This window comes from Macrosteles quadrilineatus, unplaced genomic scaffold (genome assembly GCF_028750875.1).
Source record: "Macrosteles quadrilineatus isolate MER2022 unplaced genomic scaffold, UCM_ALF_1.0 Scaffold_8__2_contigs__length_117827958, whole genome shotgun sequence".
Classification (NCBI taxonomy): domain Eukaryota; kingdom Metazoa; phylum Arthropoda; class Insecta; order Hemiptera; family Cicadellidae; genus Macrosteles; species Macrosteles quadrilineatus.
The window spans coordinates 98,117,955-98,137,132 of NW_026542601.1; the positions used below are offsets into that span (position 1 = coordinate 98,117,955).

At 30.7% G+C, this 19,178-nt stretch overlaps 1 protein-coding gene across 1 annotated transcript in view; it reads left to right on the forward strand.

Moving 5' to 3' along the window:
- LOC129000595 (putative glucosylceramidase 4) overlaps positions 1 to 19,178 on the forward strand; it is a 67,249-nt gene that overhangs the window by 39,683 nt on the left and 8,388 nt on the right. The window contains exons 2-5 of the mRNA XM_054427556.1: positions 16,818 to 17,036; positions 17,440 to 17,566; positions 18,117 to 18,273; positions 18,789 to 18,955. Coding sequence (XP_054283531.1) covers positions 16,818 to 17,036; positions 17,440 to 17,566; positions 18,117 to 18,273; positions 18,789 to 18,955 — 670 coding nt within the window. The remainder of the gene's footprint in view (positions 1 to 16,817; positions 17,037 to 17,439; positions 17,567 to 18,116; positions 18,274 to 18,788; positions 18,956 to 19,178) is intronic.

Below are 19,178 nucleotides of genomic sequence, written 5' to 3' on the forward strand. Positions count from 1 at the left end.
CTTTTTTTTTTAACTGGAAAAAAACTGATTGCTAAACAATTTTAAAATTGTTGTAAAATTGTTACAACTTGTATTAACCGAAATTAAAGCTTATTTTTTTTACAGAAAAAAAACTGAATGCTAAACAATGATGCTAATTCAATTGTTGCAATATGAAGTTAAAATCAAAATGTTTTAAAATTGTTATACAACAATTGTAATACGACTTTTGACAATTTTTAAAAACTTCTTTGGTTATTGGGTAATTTTTCCCCTACTACCTAGACGATTGAATATAAAAAATTGGTATCCTTTGTTATAAGTGGTAATACTATAAAAATGTTGTGTACATAAGCTGCAAAAATCTGATACTAGGAGTCAATATAAGTATAAAGGTATAATACAACACGATTTTAAATTATGCCCATACATAAAATGCCTTTTAGCTAAAATCCAGGCGTACTAGTATCTAAATCGATTCAATTTATATTTTAATTTATAAATCTAAACAAACGCAAATAATTGTCTTTATTTCAGATGAAACAATCCCTGGTGAATTTTACAGACAAATGTACTACTTGTGTTGATGACGTGGCAAAAACGTCAAATTAATGACTGCCATAGGGACAGAGACCATGTCATTTGAAATTTGCCTCTGTTGTTAGTGGCAAAAGTTATGTCCAGTCGTTACGGATGTTTTGTCAATAGGTAAATTAACAATTTTTAATAGTACTGAATTTAAATCATGTATCTTTTGATAAAAATTAAAAATTATTGAATGATTCTACATGTAATAATAAACCTTCTAAAATAATAAAAAAGTATTTTGTAAGTACCTATATAAAATATATTATTAATATGTACGTACGTATTTTCTGTGAACTTGTTATGAAGTATATTACGTACATGGACGTATGTATTTTGAATGTACCTATATGAAATATATTACGCATATAGACGTATGTATTTTCTGTGAACGTATAATGAAATATATTACGCATATGGACGTATGTATTTTGAATGTACCTATATGAAATATATTACGTATATGGACGTATGTATTTTGAAAGTACCTATATGAAATATATTATGAATATGGACGTATGTATTTTGTATGTACCTATATGAAATATATTACGTAAATGGACGTATGTATTTTGTGTGAACCTTTGTGAAATGTGTTACGTATACTGACGTATATATAAATCTTGTATGGCATAAAACATATGATCCAAAGTTGAACAGGACTTAAAAACCTGATTTACTTTATTATATTGTTTTAATAAGCGTTGAGTTATTTTATTCACTTCTATAAAATTTAACGCTCTGTCAAAAACTGTTATTTATACCGTATATTACATTTGAGTCATAAAACGTTTCAGTATAGTGTTGAAATCCGTAGTTTATTTCTTTGAACGAGGCACGCCTTGTTACAAATGCACATCTTAGTAGATAACTACTATTAGTCTATAATACATATTAGTATGTGTAGTGTGCCTGATGATAAAAACTGTTTAAATAAATTAATTATTATCTTGTGTTTTAAAACTGATACCCAATAAATGTTATTATATGAGGAAAGGGAAATTATGTGCCATCCTACATTGCCTATAATATAGGAAAGTTCCATCTATTCACAATTTTGGAAACCACCAGCCTTTAGGTAACAATTTATTTGATATAAGATGTAAACATAACTTCAAGTATGTGTTTACTTTTCAGACCGTATAATATAATAACAGACCTTATAACAACACGCTACTATATGTGGTGTGGTCAAGCACACGCTTGCAACTTCTGTGGTCTTTGTAAAGCCTCTGCCTATATTGTAGCACAGGGACATTGTTACTATTAATAGATATAGATTTTGCATTATATGTAACTGCAATGTATTATAAGGCTAATAGACAAAAGTGTTTTTGTTTGAAAAATGATAAGTACCTTCTTTTATAATGGGGAGTGATAAAAAATTTTTAACTGATATCATGTACTTTTTTGTAATAAATGTTTTACATAATCATATACGATTATATAATGAGACAAAGAATAGTTTGTTTTGTCGAGTTAGAACAAAATTTTTAGAACTAAAATACCTCCGTTGCAGCAAACCTGCCGACAAAGAGAATTTCAATTTTCTGAATGGATTTAGACTAAAATATTTCGTTAGACTTCTCAGATTTAGGTTTGCTGCTAAGTAGGGAAGGAAGCCGTGTTTTATAATGAATGTTTATGGCACAATACTTGAAAACAAATTCCAAACTCAATCAAAATATATCTATAAATAAGCAAACTACCAACGTTAACGTTTTCTCTATAAGAATAACATAGGGGTTTTACACAGTTTTTTTTTCATTTTTTTGTAAACTTCAATCTCAAAACAACTATCTGATACAATGTTTTAAAGCTGCATTATGGTTGTAGTAGAAATTGGTCATTTTAATGTTTTAAGAGTAAAGGTTTAAAACTGTGTTTCAATCTTTATTCCATAAACCAAATCTTGTTCACATAACCCAATCTTGTTGATTGGGAACTCATTTAGTTTCCTTATACATATGTAGGGAGTTCATAGAAAATTTAATAAAAAAACAATGAAATTAACCACTCGTTTAATCAAGTAAAAAATATGAGGACAAATATATATATATAATTGAAAATTTTAACGAGTGGTGTGTATTGCCCTTTGTGGGCATCCCAATGAAAAAGTAAATTTGTCCTGGGTTTAGGTCTCACTGCTCCACCGACGGAAACAGGGTAATTATCTAATAGGGTTAAACTATAAACAAATTTATATCAGATAAGAAGAAAAACATGATTACATTTGACGAACCGTAGAATAAATATGTACCACAATGGCAGTGTTTTAGGTTTGGAGGAAAAAGGTTTTACAAAGACAGATGTAAATTGTTGGGAAAGTTACAGTGATGACGTGAAAGAAAATGTGACAATTTGTCAGCTCGGGACAAAACGTCAACAATGAGGCTGCTCTGGACCACAGCGATGTTTGAGGTATATTCGACCGGTATATATATTCGACCGGTATATACTGTTCGAGGTATATACAAACGTTTGTCCTGCAATTGTTGGCAAATTTCATATTTCGTTTGTACTAGGGAAAAAAGGAATGTTCTTTTGTATAATGCTATTGAAATTCGACATTATAAATTGGGTCATTGATTCCTATTTTACGGTTTCATTTGTTAGTTTAGCTTAAAACGGACAAAAATTGTTTTTCAGTGCGATATAAAGTTGTCTTTAACATTATGATATTTTAAAACATAATTATTGTAATGTGCCTGTTTACATTTGATTTGTATATAATTACAGGCGTAAATCTACATACTGTATATATATACATCGTGAAAAAAGATTGATAAACAACATAACAGTTAATTATAATTATAAACCTTCTTATAATAATGACTCTTCAAAGAAAGAAAAACGTTACCATACAATTTGACACGTTAATCATATTTTTAACAGAATATTACATTTTACATACACGTCACAAAAGTTCATCTTTACAAACAGTTTTGACTTTGAAAAATCTAAGATGGCATTGTTTATTACATTTTACAATAATAGAGAAAAAAGTCACAATGGTAATACTTTGGTTTTTGAGTTTTGGCGAACAATAATTAAGCTACGTTAAATTTAGCCCTGGAAGGGTAAATGTAAAAGAAAAATGTAATTATTGCGACTATCCTAAGTGTTTTCATGGATACCATTTAGTATTTACATTTAAAACCCTCGCCTAATAGCTTTTAATGTCAATGGGGCATATCCCTATGCCAGTTTTGAAGCTGAAATCACCCTAGTATAGGGCCTAAGTATTGGAAATATATTTTTGTAAAATTTACGTGATTCAGTAACACAAAGGAAACACACACATATACAGACACCCTTATTTTTTTATACTATGGTACAGCCTTTAGATAATATAATATAATAGGTTACGTACCTTATTCCGTCTTCAGTCTTAACTTAGTCAATGCTGGATGACTGGTTTCGGGAACATAGTCCCATTATCAAATCCTTATTTAATACATCAATTGAATATGGTCAAATATCCGACGTAAGTCTTCATCAATGTATACATGTAGGTTGACGACACATAATGCTTAGGTTGCCTTTAGATAATGCTGCCCCAGTAGTCTAAGTCGAATTGTCTATTAATTTACACTTTCAAGTCAAACTTTTCAAGTAATCAATTTAAAAAAATGGTAATTTTTCAGCAGTCTTAAAGGACCTATATACAGTATTCAAATCTAGTTATAACTTATGGATAAAGCTACCAACTAATCCTATGATTCCATTTATTTATCGTTATATTGTTTATAGAAAAATTATTGAATTAATTTAACCTTTCCATTTCGGCAGTCAACAGTTCTTAAGCAGACAAGAGTCATAAATTAGAGCGCTGCTTGCTCAAGACGTGACAATGCTTAAGAGGGCGATAAAGGAGACGTTTATAGCACAATACATCTTGTGTGGCATCAGTTATGCCTTACAGTAGAGTCTTGCATTCAAGCAGGGGTGGTTTGTACTGGACAATAGGGTGTACTCTTGATGCACTTAACCAAATTTAGAGATAACCAATTGAATTAATTTATTGTGTACAAGCATATTGCAATGGGAAATATATTATGTTGCTAAAAAGGTGTCTACGAGTGTTAAATGTAGAATGGGCTATGCAAAGTTGAGCTCCAACACTTTAGGTAGTAAAAATATGTTGACCGTGATATTTTTTTTGTAATATAAAAAACAAGGTAGTATAAAATAAATACATTTTATTTAAGCAAGGAGCGATTTACGATTCTAATTTGCTGTCTTTGTGAATTAGTCTCGTCAAACTACCCAAGCTCATATATTTTATTTTTGGTAATGTTATCATGATTTAACTTGTTATAATCTTAACTTATGTATCGTAATCATCACAGAAAATGGAAAAAGAGTGGTGGTCTTTCATTCTAGTCCTGTTCACTTTCCCCAACTTTGGCGTATCTTTCAAAGTGCGATAGAAATTTACGAAATTTACAGTAGTTGATTTATACTTTTATTATATCATAACATACATCTATATTTTTTCTTTGGTAATTTTTATATTCAAATCTAGTACTGTGTACCTTTCGAGATGGATAGATCAATTACTATACTACCTGAATCTAAAAGTACTCCAGGATCAGTTGGGTAAAATCGTTTTCAAAGACGTAAGATGGTCAATTTCCTCAATAAATGTCTCATTTCGTATTTTACTTGGTGGGAATTTGACTCCCGGCCTAATGGAGGTGAGATATCAGCTCTTAGGCTGGAAGGTAGATTGATATCAATTTCAACCATATTATAATTTTATTTGTAGTGCAAAGCAATTGGTTACGCACTTGGGTCAAATTAAAGGGTTATTCTACAGTTAATTACACCACGTACTCACCATTGGGCTTGATTAAATTTAAATTTAACTCTTATAAAGGTACGTGATCCGTTAGTAACCTTATTTTGTTAGTGATAGAGAGTATTTTTCAGCTTACGTTTAAAAAGAATTTAGGAATCAGGTCAACGCGTGTTACAAAATTTTAATAATTTTAAACTGTGAAACATGCATTATATTTGACATACAAAAATGTTACTCTCATTTTAGTTTTTATTTCTACTAAGGCTAAGTAGAAGATTAGAATTAGCTACGTATTAGAATTTCTACAAATTAGAAGTGTGACACTTTGTGAAAAGGTAGACCTTTCATGTTACCACTTATGTACTAAGTTTAACGTCAATTTCTTTAGAGGTTTTAAGTGGTGCATACATTTATAATAGTCACATACATTTGTAGATAAATAGAAAGAAAACTAGGCATTTTTGACCAAATTTGTTTATGTTTTTTGTTGTATTAAGGAAAGGAATAAATACACAATATTTTTAGGGAGTTTACTATGTATTAAGCTGTATACCTTGTATATTTTTTATTGCTACTGTTATTGCATAATGTTAACCATAAAAATTACAGTGTTTTACTTTACTAACAGCTTCCCAATTTGGTATTGTTATAAATGTATTGTACAACTATGGTAGCCTCTATAACTTACAATGTTAAGTTGGCAGTCATGCCGTACAAACACTTTGTATGGTTGTATTTAAGTAAGCCTTACGTGTTCTCACGTATGCATAGATACTTTACCTCCCTAATCTTGACATGTATTCTTTTTTTGCCATACTGAATGGCGTATTAGGTATTTGTAATAAAAGTTAAACGTTATTTTTGGCACTTTTATTTCAATTGCTAATGATAATCTTTGTAACTATTGCGGTCGAATGTGACAAATAATCTAAGCTTGCCGTATTCTGCGTCAAGGATATCGAAAACACGGATTGAAAAACCCCCAAATGTCTTCAGAATTTAAAAATACTACATTTCTTAGAAATGTAAAATTAACAATATTTGCAGATAAAAATCTCAATTTTTGCTTGAAAATTTAAATCTGATTACATACGTCATTTATTTACTTTTTTCCCACTAACAAAAATGTTTTAAAGAGAAAAACTTTAAAAAGTATTCATTCAATCATTCAACTATTCTGCATCTTTTCCGCACTGTTTTTATAATAACCATCTCTTAAATTAAATTAAATTGCCAACAATTTTAATTGAGTATAATAAGTTGTATGAAAGTTTGTATAAATTGTATCTAAATTTTATTCCATTTTCTCAATAAAGGGATCGATAAGCGATGTTTGTGTGTAATAAGCTGGCATTATTGATTCAGAAACTTTAACTGAATTAATATAGTAAATTTTGAATTTTGGTCATAACTCAAACATGCTCTATTGAGGTGTGTTTTATATTTGCTTAAATTTATTTACAGTAAAATAAAAATCAAAGAGAATATATTTAAAGAGTAATCCGTCCCATAAAATCCTCGCAAGTACCATTTAAAGGGCCAGGAATTCTCAAATAAGACACGGAAAACTAAGATTAAACTAGAGCTAATTTAAAGTGCAAAGGATAGAATTTAAAAGCATAACTACAATCCAAGCAAACTGCATCTCCTTAAAAGTACATTTCTTCTGGATAAATCAATAAATGAAGTGAATTTAGAGACGTTGTGCATTAAAAATGACGAACCTCAAATGTTCCTGAACAATTTTAGTAGTCACATATTATCTTTAAAAGCATTCTCTTAAAATTGTAGACTAAGTGTACTAAGTGTTTTGCTTAAATGCAAACTATCCTCAAGAAGCGCTACTGCATGCAACATTATGGAACGGCTATTTTGCAACGGGTTTCATGAAGGATGTGAACAACAAAAGTGGCGAAGCTGTAATGACAATGTTTTATGACACGAAAGTGATGACTCATGGCCTCCATTGTGTGGGAGAGGGATGGTGTGCGGTATTAAACTCTGACATTGGTTTACACTTTGACTATACACCTTCTTAGATACATATAAACAATTTAATTTTATTTATAATGATTTTGATAAACTATATAGATACCCGTATATAGCCAAAATACAGTTTTAGCATTGTATATAATTATATACACCTACAGGTTTTAGTAATTTAAATATCAACGAACAAGTGGCTTTTGAAAATAATATAAGTTTAAGTAAATAAATTATACTAACATGCAATAGTTGTGGTTGTTAAAATCATTAAATTGGTTAGCTTATAACGTTTATCCATCGATAAATTAAATTTGGAATGTTAAACAACAGATCAAAAGAAAATATGGGTTATCACGTATTTATTCGTGATAGGCCAGCTCAACGACTTTGAAACAACTGGAAGTATTGCTACAGGCAATGAATAAAAACTATATTTTCTTACACATCTTGCCAAAGAATTATTTGATTACTGTCAAACCATATAAGCCCAATCAATTATATTATTTACACATTTAACCCTACACAATACTAACCCAATAAGCACGTATGCAACCTATTAAGATGTTAGATAACATAGGTTAGGTAGGGTCATCCTTTGTGAAGCAACCCTTTTTTTAATAAAAAAAACTATGTATTCAGTTCAACGAAAATTCTTAATGTAAAGTTAGTTACTAACTTATTTATTTCTATAATTTGTTTGAACTCTTTTTGAAAAGCCTAAGAATTTATTTCACTATAGCTTATAATGTACCTTTAAGAACAATAATAAAATACATCACAGAGACAACTAATATAATCAAAAGAAACAAAATTACCTTAACAATAAAAAACAGTTATTCAATTATAAAATTAAACATGCTTACGATTAAAAAAAACAAAAAAAAACAATTACCCAAATTACCAAGTATTGTATGAAAAATGTAAGTTTGACTTGCACTTTTAATGTAAAGGAACATACAGACTACTGTGGGCTGGCAAATGCATTTGCTCAAGCGCATTGGCCTTTGTAATGAATACTTCGCATAGAATTGCTAACATGTTAAAACATCACTCATGCATTATTCACATAACAACAATATACATTAAGGAACCTTTGGTTTAGCAAAACAATATTTTACATGTATATTACTTATTTGTGTTGCATTTCATTATTCAAACGATGGTCATTACAAAATCAACAAAACATGAAATTAAATTTCTATCGAATCGTGACACTCATCATAAAACTTTATACTAATCGTTACTAAACATGGGTGATATCCTGTTTTAAATTTGTGATTCGTTGTGGAATAGTGAAAAATATTTCCTTCCAAGTTTTATGTTTTTACTTATTCTCTCCCCTAAGTGATGACTGGTCTCATTATATATGTATAGGTTTTGCCTCCCTTCAGTCCCAGCGCTTCATCAACCCCTACAAAACCTTGATCTGTTTTGTGGTCCATCCTAGCAGAAACTACCCTGAATCTTGTAGGTGCAAATTGCTTAACCGTGCAACTAATACTTGCAGTATAAACTGCATTAGCATTTTTTTAACACCAAATATTTACATGCATTACTACAACATTGCATTAATTTTACACGATTATACTAGTGAAACTAAACAAACTATTTAACTAACAAGCAAGATAGTACGATCGACAGTTTAAGTTATTACAATACAGAATGGCTATCCTAATCATTACACCTAATCATTTCTTAGTAAACCGATGTGATAAAGACAACATCTAGAGAAGAAGCTTTATAAGTGGAGAGTGAAATATTTAGAACAGAAAAATACCGATTTTTTATTCAGTAAATATATTTATTTTAAATCCAAGGTTTACACAATGACATGTAAAAATATTATGTTTTGCCCTTAAGATTTGGTAGGATTAATATGAATAAACCTAATATTTACTAGCTGATATGAAATATTATTTGTTATGTCATTGAACATTTATCCAGGGACATTGTATAGAGAAACTCGTGATCTTGCAATTTTTTTTCTTGAAATGTATTAGAACCATCAACCCTGGTAAATAAAGTGGGGACTGTAGTGTCCTAATTGACAATTATTTGGGCTTTTCGGAACGATAGTATGGTAATACTAACCCAAGCCAACATATATTTACATATACATGTTGAAGGCCTTTTCTGTCTAAAGATTGATCAAACATATTAATAAATTACTATATTGTATCATTTTTGTAATTTACCTATGATATTAGGGCCATAATTCATTGGTAAAATAGTAATACTACATTATACTTTTAAAACCACTTTGATATTTAAGGTACCAAGTTTACTTGAGCTTGTTAATTAAAATAAATAAGAGACTGGTTTGACCAACACTTGTTCAATGACAGCTCACGCCACTTCACAACAAACTTGACCTTAACAGTAACACATATTGCTGTCATTGCTAAAGTTTATATTTTTAGTCATACAAACTATTTGATAGGCCTATTTGATAGTGTAAAAGAATCAACGGTTACTTATATTAAACAAACCCCACCAACTCCATGTTGCAATAGCCATAATATTATATTACTAACCAGATATAGGGTTATGTTTTACTTAGCATATTTGTACAATTAATATGTTGTACAAATAGCATTTAAATTTTTTCATTACAAAAATTATTAAAATTAGTGGCAAGTAACTTGACACAAGTTTGAATTTAAACTTAATAGCTGTGGGTTAACAATCTGCTATCGAAGGTAAAATTTTATTATTCTGTTTTATTTTATGTTGCTACATTTTCAGCTGAGCAAGAAAAAAAAATTATATATAAGGTAACTTTTAGTGATAAAATTTGTTCATGTTACTTTCAATGTTAAAGCACAATTATGCTAGTGTTAAACCGTGTTATTTTTAAATATCTCTTTTAAATAGTGTTCAAAAATGTAATAAAATTAGAATTTTGGCATAAATTCAGAATTTTTATGAATCTATCTTATATTATACCTGTTATATCTTCAGTATACTATTAGAAAAATACTATAAATATTTTTATACAAGGATCAGAGAACTACATTTCTTTATTTGTTGATCATTTCTATTTGCTGACAAAAATAAATATAGGACCAAATATCTGCATAAATCATATAACGTGTATACAATTTTTGTCGAAATGTTCATTCATGAAATGTCATCTTAGCAGAAACAACAGGGATTCAAATAATATTTGTTGACCTTTATGCTACGCTAAGACAACAACAAACTATGTGCATTTACAACTCAAACTACGCCAACTAAATTGTACAGACAAATGTACTACAGTTATGTTGATGGCGTGGCAAAAACGACAGATTAATGGCTGCCATAGGGACAGAGAGTGTGTCAGTTAAGCCTTTGCTGTTACTGCCAACAGTAACGGCCACACGTTACAGATGTTTTGAGAACAGGAAAAACAACATATTTTATGATAACTGCAATAATGTATTGAATATATTAGACAACAATCAAAGTTCAATATCATATCTTATAATTTTTTGCTATAAAATCCTCTACCTTTTTGAACATTCTTAGTTATTCTTTTCCTCAGTAAAATACACTATATTATATGCACCATGATATACAGCCAAATTTACTTTCTTTTGTAATGAATTTTGTAGTTTTTTAGTATAGTTTTTATGACTTGTTATAAACAAATGTTAGGATTAATTTGTTTAAATTAACATTTTAATGTCACAAAAAATAAAGGACTACATAAGGCTAGTGATACATTTCTAAAAGCTTAAAAAAAGCTAAACGTCCTTTGGAACTGAGCTCTGAATTCTGATTTGAACCATTGCAAATAGCTGTGATAAATTCCATTCTGATCTTTTATTTGTAAATCAAAGTCAGGAGTGTAGCATGAGAGCCTTGTTAATACCAGATTATGTAACAACATGCTACTACATGTGGCTCATGTGAAGTGGTCAATGTTTATATGATAAACCACTAATATGCCAAAGCCGACGCTAGTTACTTTAGTAGTCTTTGTATGTCCTCGGCTGATAAGTTGCAAACAAACAAAATTGTATATTTCATAAACTAGTTATGATAAAACGCATCTAGACTATTGTGTTTAGTTATAAAATTTGTATGACAAGAAAACTTTGCTTACCTTCATCGTAATATTTAGCGTTATGATTAAAAGTGGTGTATTCTTTGATCTTTATACTCTTATATGAGCAAGGTTTTACTTGTATGTATGTAAGCTTGCTTGCTTGCTCAAATATTTTAAACAATAATTTATCTTCGACTATTACCTTCAAATTATGTAAATAATGTTTTTATGGCATAAAAACCTTATTGACCACAGCCAATACCTCAGGAAAATCTTTATTTCACTACACAAACCCATTTGAAATTTTAAAAAGTAACATTCGCCTAATGGGTTGCCAAGTAAATATCTTGGTTGAACAAAATAACAAGGAAAAAGTAAACAAAAGACTTGTCACATGTGTTTATAACAAGCTATCCACTGTATACTATCAAATGACAAACATGCACTATTTATGATTAATACACCATTTGTTAGTTTTTATTTTTCGCAAATGTTAGAATTTGCTTTGGAATATAGACAAAAATAATAAATTACTAATAGTAACAATATAAAGAGAACAAATTTATATTAGTATATAATTAAAATTGTTCTAACATCGGTATGAGTTTAATTTATAGAAATCAGCTTTTACAAAGGCAGAGGTTGAAGGTAAATTGCTGCTAAAGTGGCGGTGATGACGTAGAAGAATATGTGACAATTTGTCAGTGCGGGACAAAACGTCAACAATGAGGTCATTCTGGGCCACAGAGAGGATTGTGGTTATACAAACGTTTGTGCTGACATTGTGGCCAGATTTTATATTTCTTTTGATAGCTTGCATAAGGGAGTCTTTGCGATGTTGTTGAAATTTGATATTGGGAATTATAAAACTTAAATTCAGATTTTTATTCGACTTCATATTGCACAGATTTAAAAATATTATTCAATGGCATGGTTATAGCGTAATTACTAAGATTGTAATAAATTAAACGTCCATTCTTTAATACAACAAAGTTTGTTTAATTAAATATTTACCTGATAATACTATTAATAAAATACTAAAGTTATATACCTCCTTTTGATATGTTTGATTCAAAGGGTCTCTATTAAAAAGTTGTCCTCTTTTACATCCATCTGGAGCCAGTTTTATGTGGGTTACATGTACAAAAATATTTAGTTTATTTTAAGATATTACAAAACAATGATATACCACCACCAAATTTTTTATATGTGTTTCATATTACAAAGGTTTATGAGTAGTACTGGTTGCTTGATTTGAAACAGTCTTTTCTTTTAGCTCTTTCTTGAAAAAAACAGTAGACATTTGTTTGATGTTACATTATTATTGTCATCAGCTCTTCATATAATATTCATTTATAGTTAAAGTAAGGATGAGGCTGCTTATTTATTCTACAATTATGTTGTATCAATAATGTAACTAATAATCTGAAATAAATTTACACTTTATAGTCAGATATTCAAAGGAAACAATGGTGAAAATGTGTCTTTTGTACCCGCTTTGAAGGACTTGTTCCAATGCAATATTCATAAAGTTTTAATGCATGGTTGGATCTAAAATCTGAATATATTTATACATTTATAATTGTATTGTAGCAAATTTATAAACTAATTTATACTTTATTGCCTGACAATTAACAGTTCTTAAGCAGACAAGAGACATATATTAGAGCTCTGCTTGCTCAAGACGCGACAATGCTTAAGAGGACGATAAAGGAGACGTTTATAGCACAATACATCTTGTGTGGCATCAGTTATGCCTTACTGTAGAGTCTTGCATTCAAGCAGGGGTGGTTTGTCCCGCGCAATAAGGTTTTCTATTGACTCATGGATCACCCCTTTTATATAACCCTTTTATTTAATTGTACATAAACCTATATACGAAAGACAATATATATATACAGGGTGTTGAAAATGTCTGGAACCAACATTATATCTGGTGAGTGGTTAAAGAAAAACAAATGATATTTTGTGTACGGATATACTATGGTTTTACCTATCTTTTGGTGCCTTATGAAAATTTTTACCACTTATAGGGAACGTCCTGTGGAGGATGCAGTAATAAGTTTAAATGGAAGCCTATGGTAAATGATACATCATTTTAAAGGCCATGTTTTTCTGAGTAAGGAGCCACAAGTTTCATCTCAAAAGGACCACCCTAGCAAAAATGACGACTGTTTGAAATTTAAATAACCACTTATAGGGAACGTTCTGTGGAGGATGCAGTAAAAAGTTTTCATTGAAGCCTATGGTAAATGATACATCATTTTAAAGGCCATTTTTCTCTGAGTAAGGAGCCACAAGTTTCATCTCAAAAGGACCACCCTAGCGAAAATGGCGACTGTTTGAAATTTAAAAATTCCGTTCCCTATAAGTGGTTTTTTAAATTTCAAACAGTCGCCATTTTTGCTAGGGTGGTCCTTTTGAGATTAAACTTGTGGCTCCTTACTCAGAAAAAAATGGCCTTTAAAATGATGTATCATTTACCATAGGCTTCCATTAAAACTTTTTACTGCATCCTCCACAGGACGTTCCCTATTAGTGGTAAAAATTTTCATAAGGCACTAAAAGATAGGTAAAACCATAGTATATCCGTACACAAAATATCAGTTGTTTTTCTTTAACCACTCACGAGATATAATGTTGGTTCCAGACATTTTCAACACCCTGTATATATATACTACTGAAACTTATCTACCCCTGTTAAACATGGACTGGATTAGTAGAGGACCGATGCTGAGTTTAGTGTAAAACAAGGTGGCATGTACAAAATCTTCCTTTTCCGATCGCAAGGGGTGACAGAAATCGAAATTGCTGCCTTTGTAGCTTACATACTCTTATAAAAATATCCAATAGCAGAACTTTTATTTTTGAAAAAAGCCTAATAGCCTTCCTAACGAATATGCTAGTCTTTCAAAGTATGATAGATTATCAAATCTTTATTAGGCGAAACCTTTACAATGTTGTATAATCTTTACATATCTGCAATAATACCTATTTTATTCCCTTTGGTAAGCTTTATATTCAAAATACCAATCCTTCGGTTCCTATTCGAGATATAAAGATATCTCATAATGCTAAGCAAATTCAAAACTATCTCAGTATTAGATGGGTAAATCTGTTTCCTTAAAGAAGGAAAACGGCTTATTTCCTCACTAAATGTCTCATCTCGTATTTTACTCCAAGGGAGTTTGACAATCAACCTAATGGAGGACTGAGACTCACTCTTACTGAATAGGTAATTTGGTTTTATATGCTACTTGTGATGATACCCATATATATATTTTTTTTTTAATGACAAATGATGTTGATACGAGGTGATTTTTAACTTTTTAAGTAAAGGCCGTTTTTGCGTATACGTAGTTCGCTTTTATGCCACAATTAGGCACCTCCCCGCTTACTGGCATCATTTGTGAACAGAATGACACAATTAGCAGCTCTGTAGCTGACATGTCTGTGTTTTTTTTGCAATTTTGTATACAACCAAATCTCCAGTCGGCAAACATAACAATTCAAATGCATAGTGTTTTTGCTTCTAGGGACATGAAAATGTAAAGGTATCGGTCCAGGGCCTAGGTCTTACATTGCCACATACGGTAATAACTACTTCCCTGTAGGGAAATTCGCTAAAACAAATGTTAAAATTTGTTAAATTTTGTTTGTTTGAAAACAATTTGAGTACAACAAGTTTAACGTCTAGGATTATAATAGGTACATTTAAATGACATTAATGGCATGTGTTAATCTAACATTTCAAAGCTGATTAACAGACAGATTGAGTAGAGAACAATAGTATCATGTTGAAATGACACACTGAACTCAACTTCAACGAGTTTATCAAGGTAAGGAAGCTACTTTGCTGATATCAATTATCTAGCCCAGTAAGATTAAAACTCTCCAATTTCGTGCATGTTTTTCACACCCAACATACCTAATCATAGACTTGCTCAATACCGTTGTGCTTTGATTTGAGTTGTGGAAGTTTTGATGAACTTTAATTTTTATTATGCGTCTTTTAAAAAGTCTTCTTGTAGAGGTTGCTATAATATGTAAGTATTTTTATGTTAGAAAACTTGTCTGTTGGTAACACTTCATTAAGTACATTAATTGTGTTTTGACTAACCTTGAACGAATGAAAAATGCATAATTATATCAGCTAATCCTTCATCAAGGATCAGTAGTATAATTTGAGGTTAGAATATGTTTATAGGGTGATATTTTTTTTTACTTTTACATACCAATGTAATACGGCGTAGTATTTGGTTATACTAATGACAATGCAGTTTGCACTACCTATTTCATAGTATTTTTGTCATTCTAAAGTACATAATGTATCAATAGTTATTGAAAAATAGTTTGGTTTTCTAGTAGCATAAAGAATTGTTTCGTGGTTCAATTCATATGGAGAAAAACACTACCGAAAAGCCTTAAAATATACATCTTTCTGTCTTGATAAGATTCATTATACAGTAGCTTTTGTTAACATAAAAAACCTATAAATATGGTAAACATTATACTTATGGCCATATACATATGTTAAGTATACAATTAAAGAAAATTAAAAATATAAGGATGTGTGTGGTCCACCTATGATGTTTTTAATATATTGATTCAATGTTGATTCTGTTGATAAAAACTAATCATGGAAAATTATTATACATAATTGATTTATATATTCGTTTAGTTATTTAAAATTGTTGTTCTTTATATTAATTACCGTACAAAGGAGAAAACTTAAATACCTGATATATAAATAGCTGAGCTCAATTCCATGATCCGTTTTTCATTTTGATTTGTTGATTTTGAAATATTGACATTTTTTTCAAAAAGATTGCAATATTTCATAAATAAAACTTGATAACAAAAATGGATTGCGGCATTGAGTTTAGCTAAAAAAAAGTTCGAAATGATGAGTCACAACACCCCCCTTCATATTTAAAATAATTTATCACATTTCAAAATGGCGGTTCCAAGATGGCGGCTGAACAAAATACATCTGTAATAACCAAGTGAAAATAGGTCGACAATGACTGGTAGTGTAGGCCTATACTTCTCTTTATCTAGCACTATTTTGAGATTATGGCCTTAGTTTGTAAATGCACAATGTCAAATTGGGTTAAAAACAAAGTTTTAAAAAGCCCTCATAACTTTGGAATGGATCAAGATTTTCAAAAAACAGTTTGTGGCATTGTAATCAGAGTAAAAATCTGGTTCGGAATAATGGGTCACAACTCCACCTTTACATAAAAAAAAAATATTTTGCATCCAATATGGTGGATCCAAGATGGCGGCCGGAAATGACCACTTGTCAAAATGAAGTACTTGCTACCCATAAATGTTTGGAAATGGTCTGGGATTGATATTTGAAAAAAAGAAAAAATTTTGAAGGGGACAATTTAAACTCACCCAGTAGGCCTATATAAACTGTTGTAGGTCTGGCAGTAGCGGAGGATGTACCATGTTCTCCTCGAGCAGGAGATCCAGGACAAGGCCAAATCTGTGTATGTAACTCTACCTACTGTGATACTATAGAACGACCAACTACACTACCCAGAGGGCAGTACCATCACTATACAACTAGTAACTCTACACCTGGGTTCACACATACTACAGGGTCATTCAATTTGCATCAACATGAAGATAATTCATATGGTATGCAGATTAAGACCTATCAAATAATTCAACGAATTTTATCATAGAACTATTTAAGTTTTGACTCAAACAATTTTGCTTTATTGCTTGGGATTTTTAAGTTAAATCGTTCTGAACATTTATCAGCCTATTGTAACAACAACAAAAATAATAAACGAATGAATGAAACGGTAAATTGTAAATTCTAACATCCCTCCTTTTTTATATAGACAAAAGTTTTAACCCACATGGGAATTCCTTGAGTGAGAGTGCGTCCCTAGATTCATAAGTACTATTAAGTTGAGAAAAGAACAACCAAGAAGAGTGAGAGTCATATGGCCTCTGGAAATAACAATGACGTCTTGCAGTTGCTGCAATAAACTAATTGTGTAATCTTATAATATGCTGAAACGTATGTTTACAGATATTCTATTCAAGATTGATAACAGTGTTCAGTACCAGGAAATCATTGGTTTTGGAGGATCATTCAGTGACTCAGCAGGAATTGTTATCAGTGAACTGCCAGAAGAAGCTCAAGACAATCTGATCAAGTAAGTTTTTAAATACATGTTTAAACATATTTTTCTTACATCACAATAGAACATTCTGAAATTCACTTGAATCCATGACGAAACCTTACAAACAGTATATGTTTATTTGCTTATGTCTACAGTGTTCATGTATACTTGCTATTGACAAAACGAAACATGCTACATACTTAACACAGCTATTACTATGTTATGTAAATTCTGAATCAGCTACTTGATATTAGAGTGAATATCCTATCTGGTGAAACAGAAATGTCAATTTACAAGATACCACTATTATTAGATCACCTACTACGGTTGAGTTGTATGATGCAAACCAAATTGAGATTAAACATTAGTATCAACACTGAAATGTGATACTGAATCTTGTAATGATTACAGAACATTTCCTATGTTTATTTAAGATGATAATATGATGGGTTTTCAATCTACATAAAACCATTATGATACAACACAAATTATATGATTAATTTTAGGAAAGACAGTGGGAAATTCCATCACCCCTTATTCTGTGTTCATAAATAAGTTTACTATATATAAAACGTGTTTCTAGGTCATATTTTGGAAAAGACGGTATAGAGTACACTCTCTGTCGCACGACTATTGGTGGGTCAGACTTCTCAGGGAGGCCTTACTATACTCTAGATGACGTCCCGTATGATGACGGGCTGACCCAATTCAGCCTCACTCATGAAGACTATGCATACAAAGTACGCAATACACTATTATAATTTTATCATGATTGTTTTTTTAAAGGTTTTATGACTCTAAACGTTTAAAAAGGTTAGTGTAATATTTTTACCAGGCATTCTTCTGTCTGGGAATACATCAAAATCCCGTGTGGAATGCATTAAGAGTCTGTAGCGTGAAAACAAACAGTATGATAGGTTTATTCATTGAGTATAAACGAACAGTATGCATGAAATATATTCAGTACGTGTATACTCAATGGTTTAATTGATTTCACTGTGATCAAAACCAACGATATTGCTGCTTTGGATTTTGAGTTCTAAGCTCAATCGACTAAGCCTCCGACTCAAATAAATCGCATACGTTCCACCAAAATATACTGTTGAATTGCTTAATGGTTTGCACAATGAACCAGTGAACGCAATTAACATAGACCAGTTTTTCTTTTTACTTATTATCCTCTGATTGTTGTAGCTTCCAGTGAAATTGACGATTAAACATGCAATGACCTTCAGTTGTGTGTTGATTGTTTTAGATACCTTACATCCAGAAGGCCATGGCAGTCAGTGACCGAGGTATCAAATTATATGGTTGTGCCTGGAATTCTCCCCAGTGGATGAAGACAAGCTACTCTCAAGGGAAAGGAGGTGCAGGCTACGTGAGGGAAAGATACTTGAAAACCTACGCACAATACCATGTTAAGTATGTTGTTCATATAGTTATTTCCTGCAGTCTTTGAATAAATTTTGAGTGTTTATTCAATGGTTTTAGGTCAATTATTATGGTAACAAAAATCTCCATAGTTTAATTGTATTAATTAAAAACAATATTATGGTATAGTTTGCACCATCAAGTAATCCACATTTGTAGATATCAATTGATTTACCCACATATGTTTTTCCGTTGAAACGGGCATAGTAACAGT